The 17719-nt window shown below is 36.5% G+C and overlaps 1 protein-coding gene across 5 annotated transcripts in view; it reads left to right on the top strand.

Annotated features, from left to right (window-relative positions):
• Positions 1-17719, top strand: part of RSRC1 (arginine and serine rich coiled-coil 1) — a 174681-nt gene that overhangs the window by 9350 nt on the left and 147612 nt on the right. For all 5 annotated transcript variants that reach the window (XM_049803408.1, XM_049803406.1, XM_049803407.1 and 2 more), the window contains one exon: positions 2012-2137. In XM_049803408.1, the coding sequence (XP_049659365.1) occupies positions 2012-2137 (126 nt within the window). The remainder of the gene's footprint in view (positions 1-2011; positions 2138-17719) is intronic.

The following is a 17719-nucleotide window of genomic DNA, read 5'->3' as shown; positions in this document are numbered from 1 at the left end:
TAGTCAGCCAGGTGTTGAGAACACAGGTCATGTGGCTATATCTACCAATTTTCACTTGACCTAACACTGTATTTCCTTCGTCAAAGTCCCTTTCAGTACCTGACCTTTTTAGATTGGGTACGCTCTCCTGGTTTTCTCTGTCTGACTTGCGGTGATCCTGGAGTCAAACTGAACAGGTGGTGGTCAATTTATTAGTAAGTGGAGCTGGAAAATACTCATTGTGTCTAGCTGCCCTGTAAATATATTAGCAACTGCTCCTGACAAACCTTTCTTTAGTTGGCAGAAGAGTGTTTCAATGAGGGGCACGCTGGCTGGTTGTGGGGGGTTTCTTGTTTGTTCATTTCCATCCCTCCTTTCTTCTGTTCCTGCTTAGCATCTACATACAGCCCTTAGGGGACACAATGAGATGACATGGGCTTCGATGCCAACAATATGCTGATGACACGCAGCTTTATGAATCTCTTTAGTCCAGTGCAGGCATGGCTATCGCGCAGATAAAAACAGAGCTTGAAGGGAGATTAGAGTCTGGACGAAGACCAGTTGACTTAAATTGAATCCAGAAGAGAAGAAAGTGTCTGCTTTTAGGATCTGGCTGGCACCTTTGCTTTGCCCTTAGTTTAGGGCATTTGCTCCTGGCAGTTAAGTCACTATTACATGCTGGAGTCCTGCTGGATTTATCCCTGACCCTTAAGAATCAAAAGCAGCAGTCTTCAAGATTACTGTGGTTCATCTTCGTTTAGCAGGAACATGGCATTCCTTTTTCAAATGAAGACCTGTTCTTTAGTAGTTAACCTATATATCTTTTTCCAGTTAGGACTACTGTAGCACTACTTGTACATAATACAGCACCTTTTCCCTTATGCTAGATAAGCACACATCACATTGACTACATCCTGAATTACAGAAGTGTTTCTACGTGGTGTTATATTTTAATATTAACCAAATGTAATAAAGGCCAAAAATATGGAAGTTCTCATAGGGATTGTAATTGTTATTTAGTTAGCTGTTAGGGAGATGGAGATGGAGAGGAAATTTTAAGATTGAGACTTGGAAGGTATCCCTCCCCTCAGTTTTGGGATTAGTTGGTTTAATTTATGTATTTAGTATCTATGCTTCCACGTTTCTTCTTTGTGTGTAAGAATTTATCCTTTGAATAAATGAAACGGGCAGGTTGGGTGGGAGGGGAAAAGGAAGATACCTTTCTGACTCCTGGCTGAACTCAGGAGAAAACTTCTAAGCTCAAATGGAATAAATTAACACTGATGATTTGATTAATAATAGTACTAAAAAAAAAAGGGGGGGGTGTCTGCATCAGAGCAGAACAAAGATTGCATGTTACGAAAGTTGAAATATGTAAGGTTATATATATATATATATATATATACACAAAATATTTTAAATTATGCACACCTAAGAATACATTCTTATGTTTATATTTTATGTATGTACACAGTATGACTGGAAATAATTGTATAGAGTAGCAATGCAGAAGTTAACATTTTATTAATTTCATTTTTAGTGCTGAAGTTGTAGTCCTTATCCCAAATGGTGTATTTCTGTGTAAATCCTGCTGAGAATGTAGGTTCTAAATGTTTCTTCAACCTTAGAGTTGGTAAAAAGGCAGTGAATTCCAATGAGCTGGTCACAGGACTACAAACCATTGAGAGCTGGGTTGTGTTCCTGGCTTTGCCCTTGAGGTATTGCATGATTTTAGGCCAACCAGTTAACTTTTGTTTCTCCATCTACCCATTTTCTGTCTTGGGATGTATATGTTAGGATATAGGCTCTTTAAGATAGGCATTGCCTGTGTGTACGTGAGTTACTTATTACAGTGTAATAGTGGTATTTGAGGCTTCTACAACATAATACAAAACCCAGAGGTTTGTATGTCCCTTTTAAGTAAACTGTTAGGGTTTTGGTCCTGGTTTTCTGTTTTTCTTGGTTTTTTTTTTGTTTTTTTTTTTTTTTTTTTTAGAAGCAGTAGCATACTAATAGCATGATTTTGTTTTAGACGCAGACACAGATCGAGCAGTAGTTCTTCATATGGTTCTAGAAGAAAACGCAGTCGTAGCCGATCGAGGGGCAGAGGCAAATCCTACAGGTCTCAAAGATCAAGATCAAAAAGTAGAACAAGAAGGTAAGACTCTTTTCTAGGAAAAAGAATTATTAATTCTACTGTAAAAACATTCATTTCAAATGTCCCTATAGTTACTGAGTTTGGAATATACTAGAAATAATGGTTGCAACTGACTGTCGGGACTACTTGTCACTTGAACTCTTCCTAATTTGAAATCGTTATGCTGTGCTTTTGATGTACTAAATCTTTACATTACACTGGTGGAACAGTTGGTTTTGAAGATAAGTTACATATTATGCAGTTGACCAAGTGCAAAAAACATTAATAAAGTTACCTTGGTTTAACTGTAATCATCTGAAAACTTCTTGTGGATTTTTTTTGATTGCTGATTTCTATAACTCCCATGCATAACATTAGCTCCCTGAAGATCAGACTAAACTGTTCTTTTGTCATCTGTATTTCCCTTGCAAAGAGATGAGTATTTAGTTATGCAAATTTTTCTTAATATTTAAAGATATCTATGGTGCTGAAATTTTTCATAAATTGGATTGTGACAAATGAATATTTTCAATAATAAACATAATTTAAATATTTAAATCGTAATCAGATGTTGCAAATTGTATTATAAAATCTGTTTCATAGTCTTGTAATTAAAAAGAGCTCAATTTTTGTGTGTGTGTGTGTATTTTTCAATTAAGAAGTTTAGGTAAAGTTTATCCCTGGATATCAGAATGACTGTTAGCATTTAATAATTAATTTAAATTAATTATTGAGTGTATCAGGCAGATCAAAGCTTTTTTGGTATGTGTTTACAAATCTTCAACCAGGTAATTTTGTGTACCTGCACTAAGAATTTAGTAAAACATGTTCTTTTCATATACCAGATGAGTAGAGCTGTTGCCTCTAAATGTTGAGAAATTGTTGAAAGATGTGAATGTTTCACTTTCTTTTATTTGTATTCTCTCATGACTTATTCACAGCTGTTCATTGTAATAGTTGCCTGGACACTTACTGCTGCAATGCCTTTGTAGTAGCAATTGGGTTATTTAAACTGTCTGATCCCTCTTTGAGTATACTTACCACCTGAGCTGTAGACCCCAGATAAGCTACTGTGCTGTGTGTAGAAATGTTCCTGTAAATATCCACTGTTTTGCTAACAAAATCAGTTTTAAAACAATGAAATGTCAAAAGCATAAGGTGAAAATGAAGGTGTTTTTCAGTATGTCAGATACTCAGCATTAGGAAATACAATAACCTGATTTAAAGATCTCTTTTTTTATTGTAATAAGTATAAATTGCAGATCTCATTAGACATAGCCTAATGGTCATCTTTTCCAAGGGGTTTACTGATGTTAATAATCATTGCAATATATGGAAATTATGCACCTAAAACTTTAAAACCATGACTACTGTTTATTTAATTTATGCTAGGAAATACTGCATATAAAATATTTTATGTATAAAACATACTAGCTTTTCAGTACTATAGCTACGAAGGTATAGCTGCATGTCACTTTAGAGGATGTTACTATTCGCAGACATAGTTCTTCAGGGAAAATATTTCTAAATAACATCCTAAATTATAATAGAAGGGTCTTTTGGCATGTTAAAAGCCTAAAACTAAAACCAACAGGACACACTGAATCCTTTATTGTAATTTTTTTCCAAGTCTGCTCTCTGCCGTTATGTTACACTGAGAAGCCATGAATTAATCTTATTTCTGGAGAAGAGTTAAATAGGTTGCAGGAAGCTGCTACTAGAGGCCTGTGTTTTCCCTGTTAGTGCTGAGGCAGTCGCAGCCATGCTAAAGAGTTCCTTTCTTTGCTATCTCAAAATCTGTCTTGTGCATTTGATCAAAGGTATGAACAGCTTTCCTAAGAGGACTGAGTACATTATGATTCTTCAGGCTGGAAAAGAGATCGTGGGGGAAAGAGGGAATATGATGGAGGGGTATTTAAAAAAATGAAATAATGAAAAAAAAAAAAGGTGTGAAAAGATGATTTAGGAATGAGTGTTGCTTGTCTCCTCCAATGTAAGACCTGGGGCAGGCATCAAGTGAACAGTCAGCTGGTGGCAAATTCTAGTCAAACAAAAGGAGATGGTTCTTAGGTATCACGTAATTAAGCTGTGGAAGCCCTTGCTGTTGGAGGTTATGGATACTAGAAGTTGAAATGAATTTAAAAAAGCAGTCAGGCAAGAAAAATCCATCCAAAGCTGTTAAATGCGAAGAGACAATATTTATCTTAGGAAATGTATGTATTTGTAATGCTGAAGTGGAATTTTTATAAGACTGTAGCATCTGTAATTAATTAATTTTTTTGCTTGGGTGGGACAACTTATTTTCATAGACATTTAAAGGTAGTACTGAGAAAACACTTATGTAAACTAGCTAATAAATTGGTCCACCTTGTGTTAGTGTAGTAAAGAGTGTGTTACTCGCTAAAGTATTCTTGTCGATCTCCAACTTCTGAATTGCCAGTGACAGGGAGTAAAATCTACTGACCCACCTGAAAAGCAGCAATATGAGAGACGGCAGTAAAGTGAGGATCATCTCTATGCTACTTATATCTGTGACATTACTGTTGTACCTTCCTTTAGGACTTGAGCAACTGTGGCTTTTGTTTTTTTGTTATTTGGGGTTCTCCCTCCCTGGCCCCCCCCCCCCCAGTGGGAGTGGGACTGACACTAGAAAACTAATTTCATATTGGAAGTTAAGATCCATTACGTGGTATCTTTAAATCACTGGTTTTGGTTTTGGTATAAGTGATGCAGGTGTCACAAATTCTGTATCCCATAACGTCTTTTCTCCCCACAGTCCCCCATCAAATTAAGATAGCTTGTTTTTCAAGGTAGCGAAAATGTTGGTAAAAGTATATGTGGCTGTAATGTAAAATTTTTTTTTTAATAAAACATCTATGTTAGAGAAGTTATTTGAGTGAATGATTTACAGAGCTCCAACTGTGTAAAAATACTGAAATATCAGGCTTTAATCTGAAAAGTTAGATTTTTTTCAATGACAAGTTTGGAAAATATTTTGAGTAGGTATTGTTTGTAACCTAATTTTTTTTTTTCTTTTGTTACTTTATTTTAGAAGCTAAGAAAACTTGTGCATATTATAACTATTTTATTTTAGATGCATTTTTTAGAGTCAAAAAAGTGGGGCTTCCTAGTAATGCTATAAATTTAAAGCTGTCCTACAGCAAGATAGTACAATGCAAATATGACTTAATAAGATCACAAACTGAATTTCAGCAAAACAACCAAGATTTACATTAAATTAGGAATTTTAAAACCGATTTAGTTTGTTTTACTGAGCATTTGCTTAATAACATTTCGCCTTCCTGCAATCTTTTTAAAGACAATAATTCGTCTGTGAAATGCAGGCACATCCTCAGTAGAAAAATTGAAAGCAACAGCTCACTTTCTGAAACCACACATACAGTGATATAAAGAAATATTTCAGCTCTACGAAATTTAATAAATCATCCCATTTCCTAATTTGATCATATTAGATGCTGATGTGGAAGAAGCATTTCAAATACCATCTCCTCATTAATATACATCAGTCTGGGGAATAGAATGGAATACTTATGCAGAGATGTCACAGTTACTGTTTCTTAGTTTACTAAGTGGAACAGGTTGATGTGATACTGGGTGCTATTTGTCAATGTCTTGCTAAAATGGTTTGGGTCGAGTTATGGAGTCCAGAAAGACGGCGGCTGATAAATCAAAAGTGGATTGAGTGGACAGGAGGCAGTGATTGATACTGTGACAGGATATGAAGAAAGGAATCTTGATACAAGCATGCATGATATTGAATATGAGAAGGAAAATGGCCCTGGAGTATGGATATTATTCAAGGAAATGAGAATAATAATATCATCTTGAAATTATTGCTGGGTGAAGATTAGGATAGTTCTTATTAGAATATTATGCTTCTCTGGAATGGAGAAACTCGGATTTCATATAATTTCTGTGTGGATAGTCTAGTTAATATTTTTAGATTTTTTCACTGCAATTGTTCTACAAGTTAATCGTATGTGAAAATACTTACTTTACATCAGAACTTGTAATGCAAATCTTTTAATTCATGTAGCTTTAAATAGAATTAACCAAAATATGTTAACCTTTATTCCTTGATTTCATACAATTCTGTGATTATAGAGTATTTCACTATAATTGCCTTTAAATATGCAAGTTTGTTTTTATTGTCTGCCAAGTGTTTTTGGCTTTTCCCTTTACGTTAAACTGAAAACTGCTGTCTTGAAATATCTTTAACACAGTTCAACTTAAAGATTGACACAATAACAGCTAGTACATCTATACATATCTAAGAAGAGAAAATACCATGAGTAAAGTAATGCCGTATGTAGAATTGATGCCCTTTGGACTGTCAGCGAAGGCAGTGTTTGATCAGTGTGTTGTTTTTTGGTTTTGGTTTTTTTTTTTTTTATTCCGGTGTGTGTGGGGGTACATGGTTACATCTTATTTCTTTACCATTCTTCCAGTCTAATTGATTTACTATTGAAATGTGTGCATCTTATTGCAGTCCAGTGGCAGGGTGACCTACTTCTTATGGGTGGCTTTGGAATAGACTTGGGTTTTGGTATGAAAAAGCAGCTTGTTAACTGAAGTTGCCATTATCCTAGCAATGTAAACTAGAATTAACTTACTTTCAGGCCTAGTAGCCTGCCAGAATTCTTTGTGTTTAGCTCTTAGAGTTTATAATATTTAAAAATAGGGTCCTCTAGTCATGCAGAGAAGTGCAATGTGAAAAGGGTCATTAAATGAATAATAGTAACCCCCTATTAATTTTTTTAAAATAGTGCTGTCTTGGTATACATACTGAATAGTCAGGTTTACAAATTTAGTGATCTCCTGAAGATAGTGTGATTTGCATTGCCTGGTTTGTGACGCACAGTGATGATGGAATGACAAGAAAAGAATTCCCCACCACCCCTTTCCTAGATGCATTTTCAACACTGCTGCTGCAAACACAAATACAACACTAGACGATGCTTACCCTGAAGTTAGAGATTCTTGCTGTTGGGTTTGAGCTGTTCTCAGAAAGGTCACAGCTTCATTCAGACACTTGCTCATGGCTGGGGCAAGCTGTAAATCCTTGCTACGTATCAGTAGTTTACCTGTGTTCTTTATAGTGTGCTACCGTATAGGGAAGATCTTAAGCTTTTTGCAGGTTTCAGTTTGAAGTACTGGCAAGGGTCAGTCATCTTTTGCCTGAGGGTTCTTTTTGGTCTTTGAGAATTTCATATTTTAGTATCTTCTGAAAAATAAATCCAAACCATTGCTAGGAAATATTTGAGTCAAGAGTCGATACTGCACAGTGAAATGTTGTTCGTAAGACTTTTCAAAGATATAATCATTGAATGCTTTTGTATTTGCATTACTTGGAATGGTGAATAGGAGCGGGTCTGTCTTCAGTCTCTCTTTTTTCCATGCATCTTATTATTTTACTGTGGTAATACTAATGTGTTAGAGTCTTTCCAAATTAAAATCCTGGCCTATCAGATCTTCCAGCTGATAACAAGTGTTGGATCAAAACATAATGTAGTCTCACTTGTGTTCAAAACTTCCTTTTAGTTATGGGCTGTATCTGTCTGTTCTGGTTAGCACACGCTGGTGTGGATAGCTTCTAATAGATTACAATGCAGAGTTTTAATTATGAACAACTTCAGGAAGAATTTTCTAGAACAGCATTGGTCTGAAAAGAAAATAAAGGTTCTAGGAGAGAGGAAGATAAAAGGGACGTACATTTTGAGGTAGACATCAATGTCAGCAGCAATGTCTAATAGACGAGATAATGGCAGATAAACAAAGAAAAAAAATTGGGAGGGGCCTTGCAAATTAGGCTGAGAGTTTATGGAGGAACAGGAGGAGGTATAGGAGAGATTAATTTAAAAAAAAAAAAAAAAGGTGGGGGGGAGGAGAATTAAATGGTTCAAGTAGTGGGCAAAGATCATCACACAAATAAGATGAATTGCAGTTGTGTGGACTTAGAAGACTGATTTTTAAGAATGTTGTAAAGAAAGACTAAACTTAAGTATGATGCAGATGTATGGATTAAAGTTGGTTTCAGCTGAAGAGTAGAGGTCTTGCCCATTGGAGTCAGCGTTACCATAGGTGATGTTAGCTGTTCTGGGGAAAAGGAGAGGCTTAGGGAAGAAAGTGAAGGTTTTCTGAATTGCCCATCCTGCAGACGTCAGACAATATGAGTTTTATTGTCTGATGGGAAGGAGATGGAAGGAATTAGGAAGTGAAGTTTGAGTAACAATAGCAGTATTGAGTCAGAGCAATGACATAGCTACAGGGGGAGAGGGTACAGGCATGGCTCTATCTGTGTATCTGCTCGAAGAAACAAGAAATGACAAGACAACTGTGAAGCACGAGGTTGGGCACATATTGTCAGACAGTGTTGAAAAGCTGTCTTAATCTATAAAAATGCTTTGGAAATACCTCCTTTGGAAATGGATCCAAGAATTTTCCGAAGAGAAGCAGATAAAAGTCTTATAAGAAATCAAGCAATGCTATTTAATCAGAGTATTTCTTTTGAAATGTTTCATTGCTTCTTTTTTTTGCCTGGTAGTAGCTACTGGAGTTATTATTCTTTTAAAGTTTTGATCTGCTGCCTAGGATATTTTTTTCTTCTGTCCTTGCTACACAAATTAACACACTCGCATGCAACTAGCTGTACAGACCCACATAATTATGTAAGGAATCAGAGTAAATATTACATGTTTGTCTCTCTTCTTACTGGTGGGGAAGGGGAAGTCTGGAGTCTTTGGTCCATTAGAATGTATATTTAATTAAGATATTGTAGTGTTTCTTTCATTAAACTTCAAATAAAGGCTTGGGGCAGGGAAGAACTAGTGAAATTCAGATTACTGAGTTTGCTCATGTGATCTTTAGTTTTTCTGTGGATGGTAATGTCAGATCCCGTTTCTTATTTTTCCTACAATAAATCAAAACCTGCAGTTTTTATTTAGGATCTTGTTGCATTACAGGTTGTATTGCCACTAGTCTCTAAAAATATTTTTTGCTATAACAACAGACTTCTTTCAAAAGGAACTTAACAGTTTGTCTACATGACTATACTGGAAAAGATACAGAGGTGAAGCAGTAGCACTGAAGATATCCTAGAGCAATAACCCACCAATGAGCACATTACCAAGATCTAATTGACCGCGTTGGGAAATTAAACTTCATAAGGCAACGCCAAGGGCCCTTAAGTTATCAATAAGGCCAGATAGCTGCTAGTGACAGTTGCTTTGATGCCTTTCATTGGTAAAAAAAAAAAAAGCCCTAAAAAAAAAGATATGAATGCATAAGTGCTCTTCATTTAGAGCTAAATATTGAGTCTAATTACATATAAACTTTTTTCCTAAAGCGGTCCATGTGTTTTGTCCACAGAATGTGTTTCAAGTATAGCTGCTTGTTTTTCTAAAACCTTTTATTTCTCCCTTTGGGAAGGGGCATATTTGCAGGTTGGTGGTTTTGGGGGTTGTTGTTGTTGTTTTTTTTTTTTTTTTTTTTTTTTTTTAATGCTTCGGTTTTCTGATTGGGAAAAGGTACTCAAGAAGATAAGAAGAATATGATTCCCCTTAGTGGAGAATCAGCTTTTTGGTTTTGATGTGTCTATATTCTAAACTACTATGTATTTTTGCCTTTTTTTTTTTTTTTTTTTTTAAATCCTCTCATTCTCTGCTTTCAAAGCTCTGGCCATGAAATAGAATCTGTTATTTTTTGCTGCAGAGCTCATGTTTCTAGAGGCAGCTATGCAAACCAACATATAGCAGATGTCTTAAAGATGCACTGGTAATATAAGACCGTCATTGTTTGCTATGTAAATTGCTGCTGTTTCCAGAGTGATTATCAAAATGTGAAACATAAAATTGCAGAACTAATGGAAACGTTTTACTGTTTACTTTATTCCCATCTTTCATTCTTTTTTTCTAATTCTAATAACGTATGACAGTAACAGAAACTAGTTCAAAAAGATGCTGGCAGAAACCATGTATTTTTGCCGAAAAAGTGTTTTACTGTGTCTTTCCTATGGGACTCATCAGAATGTAAAAAAAACCTAGCAAGAGTAACAGTTACCCTGTAACAGTAGAATACAAGTAGCTGTCAACCCCATGTATTTCAAAAATTCAACCTGCATTTTGTTGAATGTGCCTAAGTCAGCCTTGCTGAAGTTGTATGTGCCAGGGTTAAGATTACATGTACAACCCTAATTCAGCTTCCCTGTTCACGATAGTTTTAATGATGGATTACTGTTCCTTCCACAGATTCCTTGCCGTGTTTACTTTAGTTATTAATAGATTGGTTACCATAGTCCTTCTCAGTTATCTTTGTATACTACTCTTGTGGTTTTTATTCAAGTTACATGAGGGGCAGTTATAACAAGACTGTTGTGTTTATAACCAGCCACCTTGGAGCAGGGGTCAGCAACAGCATTTGCGGTGCGCTCTGCCCGATGCTATGCTTTTTTCAAACTAGAGGTTAAACATGCTGCTAGAAATATATCAGGTCCTGGGAGAAATCAACTACCGGAGAGATAAGATGATGTTCATCAGTAACGTCTTGCCTCTGTGGCTGGAAGCTAGTCTGGAACTTCCTGGGAGCCAGGACCTGGGGACCACTGCCTTTCGGAGCTATTTTTCTCAAGGCGTTACAGTTCTTTGCTTCTAGCTGTGCTGTAGGCCATTGAAAGTCCATCTTTGTGGCAGAGATGGTAGTTGCTGACTCTTGCTTTAGAGGTTCTTCTTGTTGTTGATTTGTTTTTTAGAGATCATCACTCTGTTGTATAAATCGGTATACGTGCCCTGGAATTCTTTGCTCACTGCTCTTGTCCAAGATTTCAGCTGAAACCATTGCTCAGTAGCAGGGCACTGCTTTCTTCGGGAGTAGGACAGCAGCTGCCGCATACAGTATTTCTGGTACCTTCGTACAAACGAATTTCATCCCATGTAAATCAGTTGTACTTCAAGATCCAGGTAGGCAGCTGCCAGTTTTTATGGCTATTATGACTGAAGCGTGCTTTGGGAGTGCGTTCATGCCAGATTAAGCTGATGAAAGGTGGGGTGCTCTGACACTTTCCTGATTGTCCCTTCATCCTTTAGTGCCTGTTCTTCTCTTCCCACATCGTGCTTCAGGACAGTTCAGTGCGCTGATCTGTCTGGAAGTGCTCTCGCTTGCTCTCTTTTAGTGAGGAGCAAGAGAACAGGGTGAGATGCCCACGTAGGGAGAACGTGGGTTGGGTTGGGAAAAAAAGGGTCAAGCCTGGGTCGTTCAAGTTGAGATCAGGTGAGAGGCAGTTTTAAAGCTAGAGTGAGGCACTGTGAACAGGGAGTGTTGCCAGTTTCTACGGCAAGGCACCCTGTCTCCCTGAAATGCAAGAGCAAGAATATGTATAGATGATAATGCTTCATCTGGTCCTAATATAGGTTTATTGGTATAAAACTTTAGCCCTCTTGGAGTCAATGGCAAAGCTGCACTTGACTTGGATGATTCCAGATTTTACCAAGGTGTGATGTTATAGGAAGAAAAGATTACCCCCCAAAATTTGATAATTTCAGGCATATGTAGAGCCTTTGTCCTTTTACTGTTAAAACAGTGTTTAAGTAACTATCTGAGCAAAATATTTTATGTTAAATATATGATCACATAAGGAAAAAGTGTGAAAACTTCTGTTTGGTTTTTTTGTGTAGTGTAACTGGAGAGAGATGTATTTAAATATAATGTGTATTTAAAAAAATAATCTAGGAAAAGATAGGAAGTTAATATTTATGCCTTAATATTAACTGTAACTTAAATATTTTGATTGTATTTTTGTAGAAGTTTTTTATTTTGAATCTTTGTTTTCTGCAGATTCTTATATTCACACCTCCAAAATACTGTGAAACATATGCTTTCAGTATGGAGTTTCCTTATCCATAAAAATTATTTTAAGATATTCTTCAGTTGCAGTTTTCATAGGATCATATCAACTCCTACTAAGGCAAACTGAAAAACTCTCATTGACTTTAAAGGGTTATATTCTGCTCAGCTCGAATAACTGATTTCAATTTTTTTGTAATTCTGTACTGCTGATTTATATCCTAGAAATGAAGGCAAGGGCAGTAGTATGTTTTTTTAAACTATGCCTATACTGTTAGATAACTATTCTTCTACAGTTTTTGCTTCTCTTATATGGAAACATGCAGGGGTATGCTGAATCATAATAGAATTTAAATTAATCTGTGGCATAGCACTGAAAATCTGTTACCAGTCTATATCAAAAAGATATGCTAAAAGTTTTCCTGTTAAAGCTCTAAGCTTCTTGATTGGAGAATGGGTAAAAAAAAAAAGAAAATCCTTTTCCTATCTTTCTACTATATAGTCTTCTTGAAGTTCTTCCAAATTAGATTTTAAATGCCAATTAGGAGGTTGAATATACTAAAATAAAAGCAAATACAACCAAAATGGCCTCACCTTATGGCTAGTTAGGCTTTTTCTCTCAAAAGCAGAACCTTTGCTCTGAGCATGGCTTTGAGAAAGATATTCAGCTTAATGAACACATTAATTAGAACCATAACTATTTATAAGATAATTAGAAACGAAGCACGGTAAACTGGGCTTTTCCTGCAATTAATGGAGGATTAATTACTGGAGGTAATGAAGTGGATTTTTAAATGCATTAAGGTGAAGTACAGAGATGTGCAAGGCTTTGTGATAGTTGCATAATTATTCCAGGCTGTTTGAGCATAGCTCATATGAGATCGCTAATAAGCATCATTGCATCATTATGTATGCACTTAAAAAGACTTACCACCAAAATGACTGCCTAATTATTTCTAATTGGCAGGAGTCTGTGTAGTCATTGAGCTGTTTGTAGCCATTTTAAGGTTCATTTAACTATCCTTGGGGCCATGTGATAGATGGAAAAAAGCTTCAACTACATGCTGGCCTTGGCTGGCGCCGTTAATCAATTTTGGTGGGCTTCAGTTTGAAATGCATTTGCTCATGCAGAGGTCAAAACCTGAAGTAGTCCAAGCAAAGTTTTGCTTTTTGAAGCCACTTGACTGTATTCATTAGCAATTAGTAAAATAATTGTGTCTGTCACTATATTTGGATTTCCATATGACTTGGTATTCTTTCATCACTGTCCCTTCTTATAGCATATTAGCTTCACTGGAAACCAAATATTCTTCCAACAGACCCTTTTAGCAACTTGAGTGTAGTGGCATATGTTCCGATATACTACCTTTCTTCATTCATTTGTTAGCTTAAACAGTGCGGTACATTTCAACACAATCATCTAATTTGCTCCCGATTGATTGCTGAGTGAAAGTTTCTACCCAAGGACAACATTTTAGGGCTTTTAAGGGTATCTCTGAGGAATTAGTCATTAAGCATTAAGAGAGGAAGCAAGTAGTAGTCAAATCGAATTCTGACGTTTACCAGAGTTTTTTGTAGTTGGGGGCATCTATTTCCAAGATGCTGACAGCTATGTATATTCAAGGACATCTTCTGGCAGAAGAAAACTATGTAATAATCGCACTTGTTCAAAAACTCATTCTTACATGACTGTTAGTGCGCCGGTTCTGTCAATAATTACGTTAGAAATGTTGTGACTATCGTTTGAAAATGACCTTTTTGAGATGTTATAATTAGTATGTAGTTATTTTATCTTACTCTGTCAGATTTAATGTGACATCCCATTAGGTAAGCGTCTGTGAAAGTTTTCAGTGAGTGCGTTGTCCTGTTGAACATAATCATAACCATCTGTGGGATGTTGTCAGCGTACATAAGCCATTCATATAGCTTAAGAAAACACTGGTGAGCAAATTGTAGGCTAATAAAATAAAGGTTAGCTTTGCCATTTTTTGCTACAAAAAATGTGGTTCTAGTAATTTAATGTTAAAACATAAGTTTAAAAAAGAATTGCTCAGATTTGGTAATAGTGTAAGATTGAAAATAGTTATTAATTTTAAAAAAGCAAAAAAGTCGTTCATTCATGAAATACTAGTTCAAATAACAGGTAAAGGGTTAAAGCAAGTGAATTGTGGTAGCATAAACTAAAATATAAACTAATCCTTAAGGAAAGCTGCAGAATTCTTTCAAGTTTTTTTTAATTGTTTTAATTTTGAGACTTTTATAATGGTACTCTTTTAGAAGAGATCACTTTTGTAAACAAATATTCAAGACAGAAAAACTGTATAAAATACAACTAGCCTTACTTATTGATACTCATTAGGAATTTTATTTTATGAAGTCCCATCAAATACGTGGTAATGGAAATGCTGCTATGTAGATTATCAGAACTATTACTAGGAACTATGTTTCTGAGTGAAACAACAGTTTTAATCTGCCTTTGATCTTTCTGATTGGAAATTCTGGTGTTAGTGAAAATTGTAACTCCTGATGAGTATATTTTTCTTTGACGTAATATGGCAGTGCAATGGGAATCACATGAGTAGAGCTGTCATGTTAATTCTAAAACTGTTCCCAGAACTTTAAACATACATATATGTAACTACCAAATTTCAACATCAACACGTTTGTGTGGAATTGGGGGTTCTGAGTGGACCCCGTTGCCAACCTTGCTCTATAAAGTCAGTCCTCGTACTGAATGTCCTCCCCCCTGAAGACGGGAGGTCCTTTCTGCTGTCCCTTGGGGATTTGCTTTGGAAGATCAGCTTGTGTTCCACGGGGCTTTGTTGGAGTGCTGCTGTCGGGGACCTGCAGCATGCTTTGAAACGGTGAGCAGCTTTGGCCAGCGCTTCCCATTCCTCGGGACTTTTCTCTGTCTTAAAGCAGTTATCTTTTCTAGTGTAACTTGAATTTACTCCTGTATTGATGTTGTGCTATTTCTCTGCAGACTACCCAACATTGGGGCACTGGTAAATAGCGTTATGTCATATGAAATTCACAGCAAATGTGGTCTAGATCTCTTTTTTTCCTGTGCGTTGGGAGAAAATATGACTGACCTGTGTTCATTGACAGGTAGTTTATAAATTTGTATCTCATTTTTGACTAACAAAATGCAATTTTTGCTAGCTAGAAGTCATTCATCTTTTGTGAACTCTTTAAGGCAGTGCATTCTAACAGCTTAAGTGAAGTTGCTTTATCCTATAACAAAAATGTGGTGTACAAGTAAAGATTGTACTGTTCTGTCAGCTGAGGACTACAAACCGAGAAAATATGTTAGGAAAGGATCTTTTTTCAAGATTTACAAAATATTTTTTTTTTTTTAGCGTATTTTAAAATAAAATACGCATTACAAAAGAATTTAATAAACAACTTGGCTTAATTTTAGGTAGGCCTGTTCCCTTTCTGGTGAGAGCTTGCAAAATATAGCTGGACCTGATTCTCCTACTAAACCAGAGAAGAGAAAATTTAATATTTTTCAACTAGATGGCTAAACTGAAGCAGTAAATAAAAAATATAAAATTTCCCACATTGAGCAAACTAGTCACGTCCCTTCCACGAGTTAGAGTAGTCAGATTCATGTAGGCAAATGTCATGTCCCTCTTCAGCGATGACTTCTGAAAGTGGCACTATGGGCTATGGCAGTCTGCGTCCTGTGTTACTCATAACTCACCTCCCTTTGCTTTGGCTTGGCTGGACACTCCCCAAGGCCGAGCTGTCCAGTCAAAGATAGACTTTTGCCAAGGAATCAATATCATTTTTGCTTTCCTTAAGGTTTGAATTAGGGAATGTTAAATAACTCTTGGTTTGTTTGGTTTTTTTCCTCCTCTGAAAATGGGTTGAAAATGTCCAAACGGTATTATTTCCCACTGCTGCTTCTTATGCTCCATTCTGGCCCAGTGTTGTGCTATAGGCTACAACTTAAAAATAAATGATAGAACAAGCAACTGATAGAGCAAACAAACACGCACAGAGTTGTTAATGCTATTCTTACCCTGAATCTTTTGCTTTATTTGTCTGTGCAAAGTTCAAAGGGTTCTTTTGGAAAACTGTCTGTTCCTCAAAGATGTGAATGTACTGCAAATGTACCTGCTTTTTGTTGGTAACATTACTTTGTGTCTTATTTTCCAATGGATGGGCAAACAGCAGGTGCTGGATAAGGCATTGGAAGAGCAAAGAGGAAATATGTCTGAAAAATGGGAAATGTAGGCAAACTTCAAGCAAGCCTTCAATTTAAATTATTATCTGTTTATTCTCCATTATTAATTTCAAGTCAGCTGTTTATTCTTCCTTAAGTCTCTGACATCAAGAATTTTAACTGTCAAATCCAAATAGAAGGGTCGTCTTTTTCATGATTCCAGTCTACTGTTAAATTTACTTGTGAAAACCCTGTAAATCAAAACGAGGTAGTGGGATCAACATGAATAGAAAGAAGGGAAAGCGTGTGTGTCAGTGCTGTTATAGGGCTCAGCCACTCACTGAGGAGAGAAACAGCGACTTATCTCCATGGGGTCCTTGGTTGTATCTGATTTACAGGATAAAGACAAAGTTACACGCCTTCCACCTTTGAGTGTCCCGCCTGCTAGACCCAACGAGCAGGTATTTGGTAAAATCGGAGTGTATCAACAGATTTCTAGCCGCAGACTGCAAAAGTGCATTAGATTGCAACTCTAATCTTAAGTCCGAGTCAATAGAGCCACTTACTCAGAGGGGTGATGGTTAGGGGTTGTGTTGTTACTCACCCCTAGCCTGAAAGGGGCATTAGAAGTCTGAATGTTGCGATCAGGCAACAGGATAAAGTAAGATCTCGAGTATTCTGATGAAAGCTTTCCTGAAGACTGCGGTCAGCTCTCTGAATTATGGAGTATTCCCATGCTTCAGCTAAATTAAAAAGATCGAATTATCTGAATAATACAATGAAGTCTTGACCTAATTTCAGAACATAGCTTACAGTAAGCTGGTACGATCACAGGATTGGTGCATCTTATGAAACCGAAGCTTGGTAACCAAAGTTATCAAGTTTCTAGTACGTTGCAACTGTGAAGTACAATAGACTATTAGAGATGATATCATCTCATCTGAGGAATGGTAATATCTTGATTGCCTGTGGTTAGTCAGCGTACCCTTATGTTACTTATAATAGGAAAGTGCCAGACAGGGATCAAGCTCTTAGTGTGCTGTCTGCACTATCGATGAGTATTCAAAATAGAATTTTAGCCCCAAAGACTTGGTAGTTTGCTTAGTAGCAGGAAACAATAGGTGTGGGGAGAAAACAAAGTTGGGGAGACATGAAAAATAGACAACAGTAAAATAACTGTCTGCCAGCGCAATGAACCGCAGGCGGCTAGCGGTGTCATTGTAGGCATGGGGACATCAATGACTACTGAAGAGGCATTTGAAGGTGGCAGAGTTTTCCTTGCTTAGTACATCGTTAGCTTAATAGATGTTACACCTTTCAGTTCTGAAACCTCATTATGTTCCGGTTCCCTCCCCTCCAACTTCCCCAGAGTGGTGTTAATATTCTGGGAGTTGTGATGTAGCTGTTGGGAAGAGAATTGCTGGGATTTTTGAAGGCCACAATAGGTAGTGTTTTATTTTTGGAGTTGGCTTAACTGCGTAATTTTGGTAATATTCTCAGTGATGGAAATAATACAGTTTACATTCCAATTCTTGCCTTCAGGTTTCAAAATTGAGGTGAGCGTAGTACATAAT

The sequence above is a fragment of the Accipiter gentilis genome, chromosome 6, assembly GCF_929443795.1.
Source record: "Accipiter gentilis chromosome 6, bAccGen1.1, whole genome shotgun sequence".
Taxonomy (NCBI): Eukaryota; Metazoa; Chordata; class Aves; order Accipitriformes; family Accipitridae; genus Astur; species Astur gentilis.
This window is presented reverse-complemented; position numbering and strand designations above follow the sequence as displayed.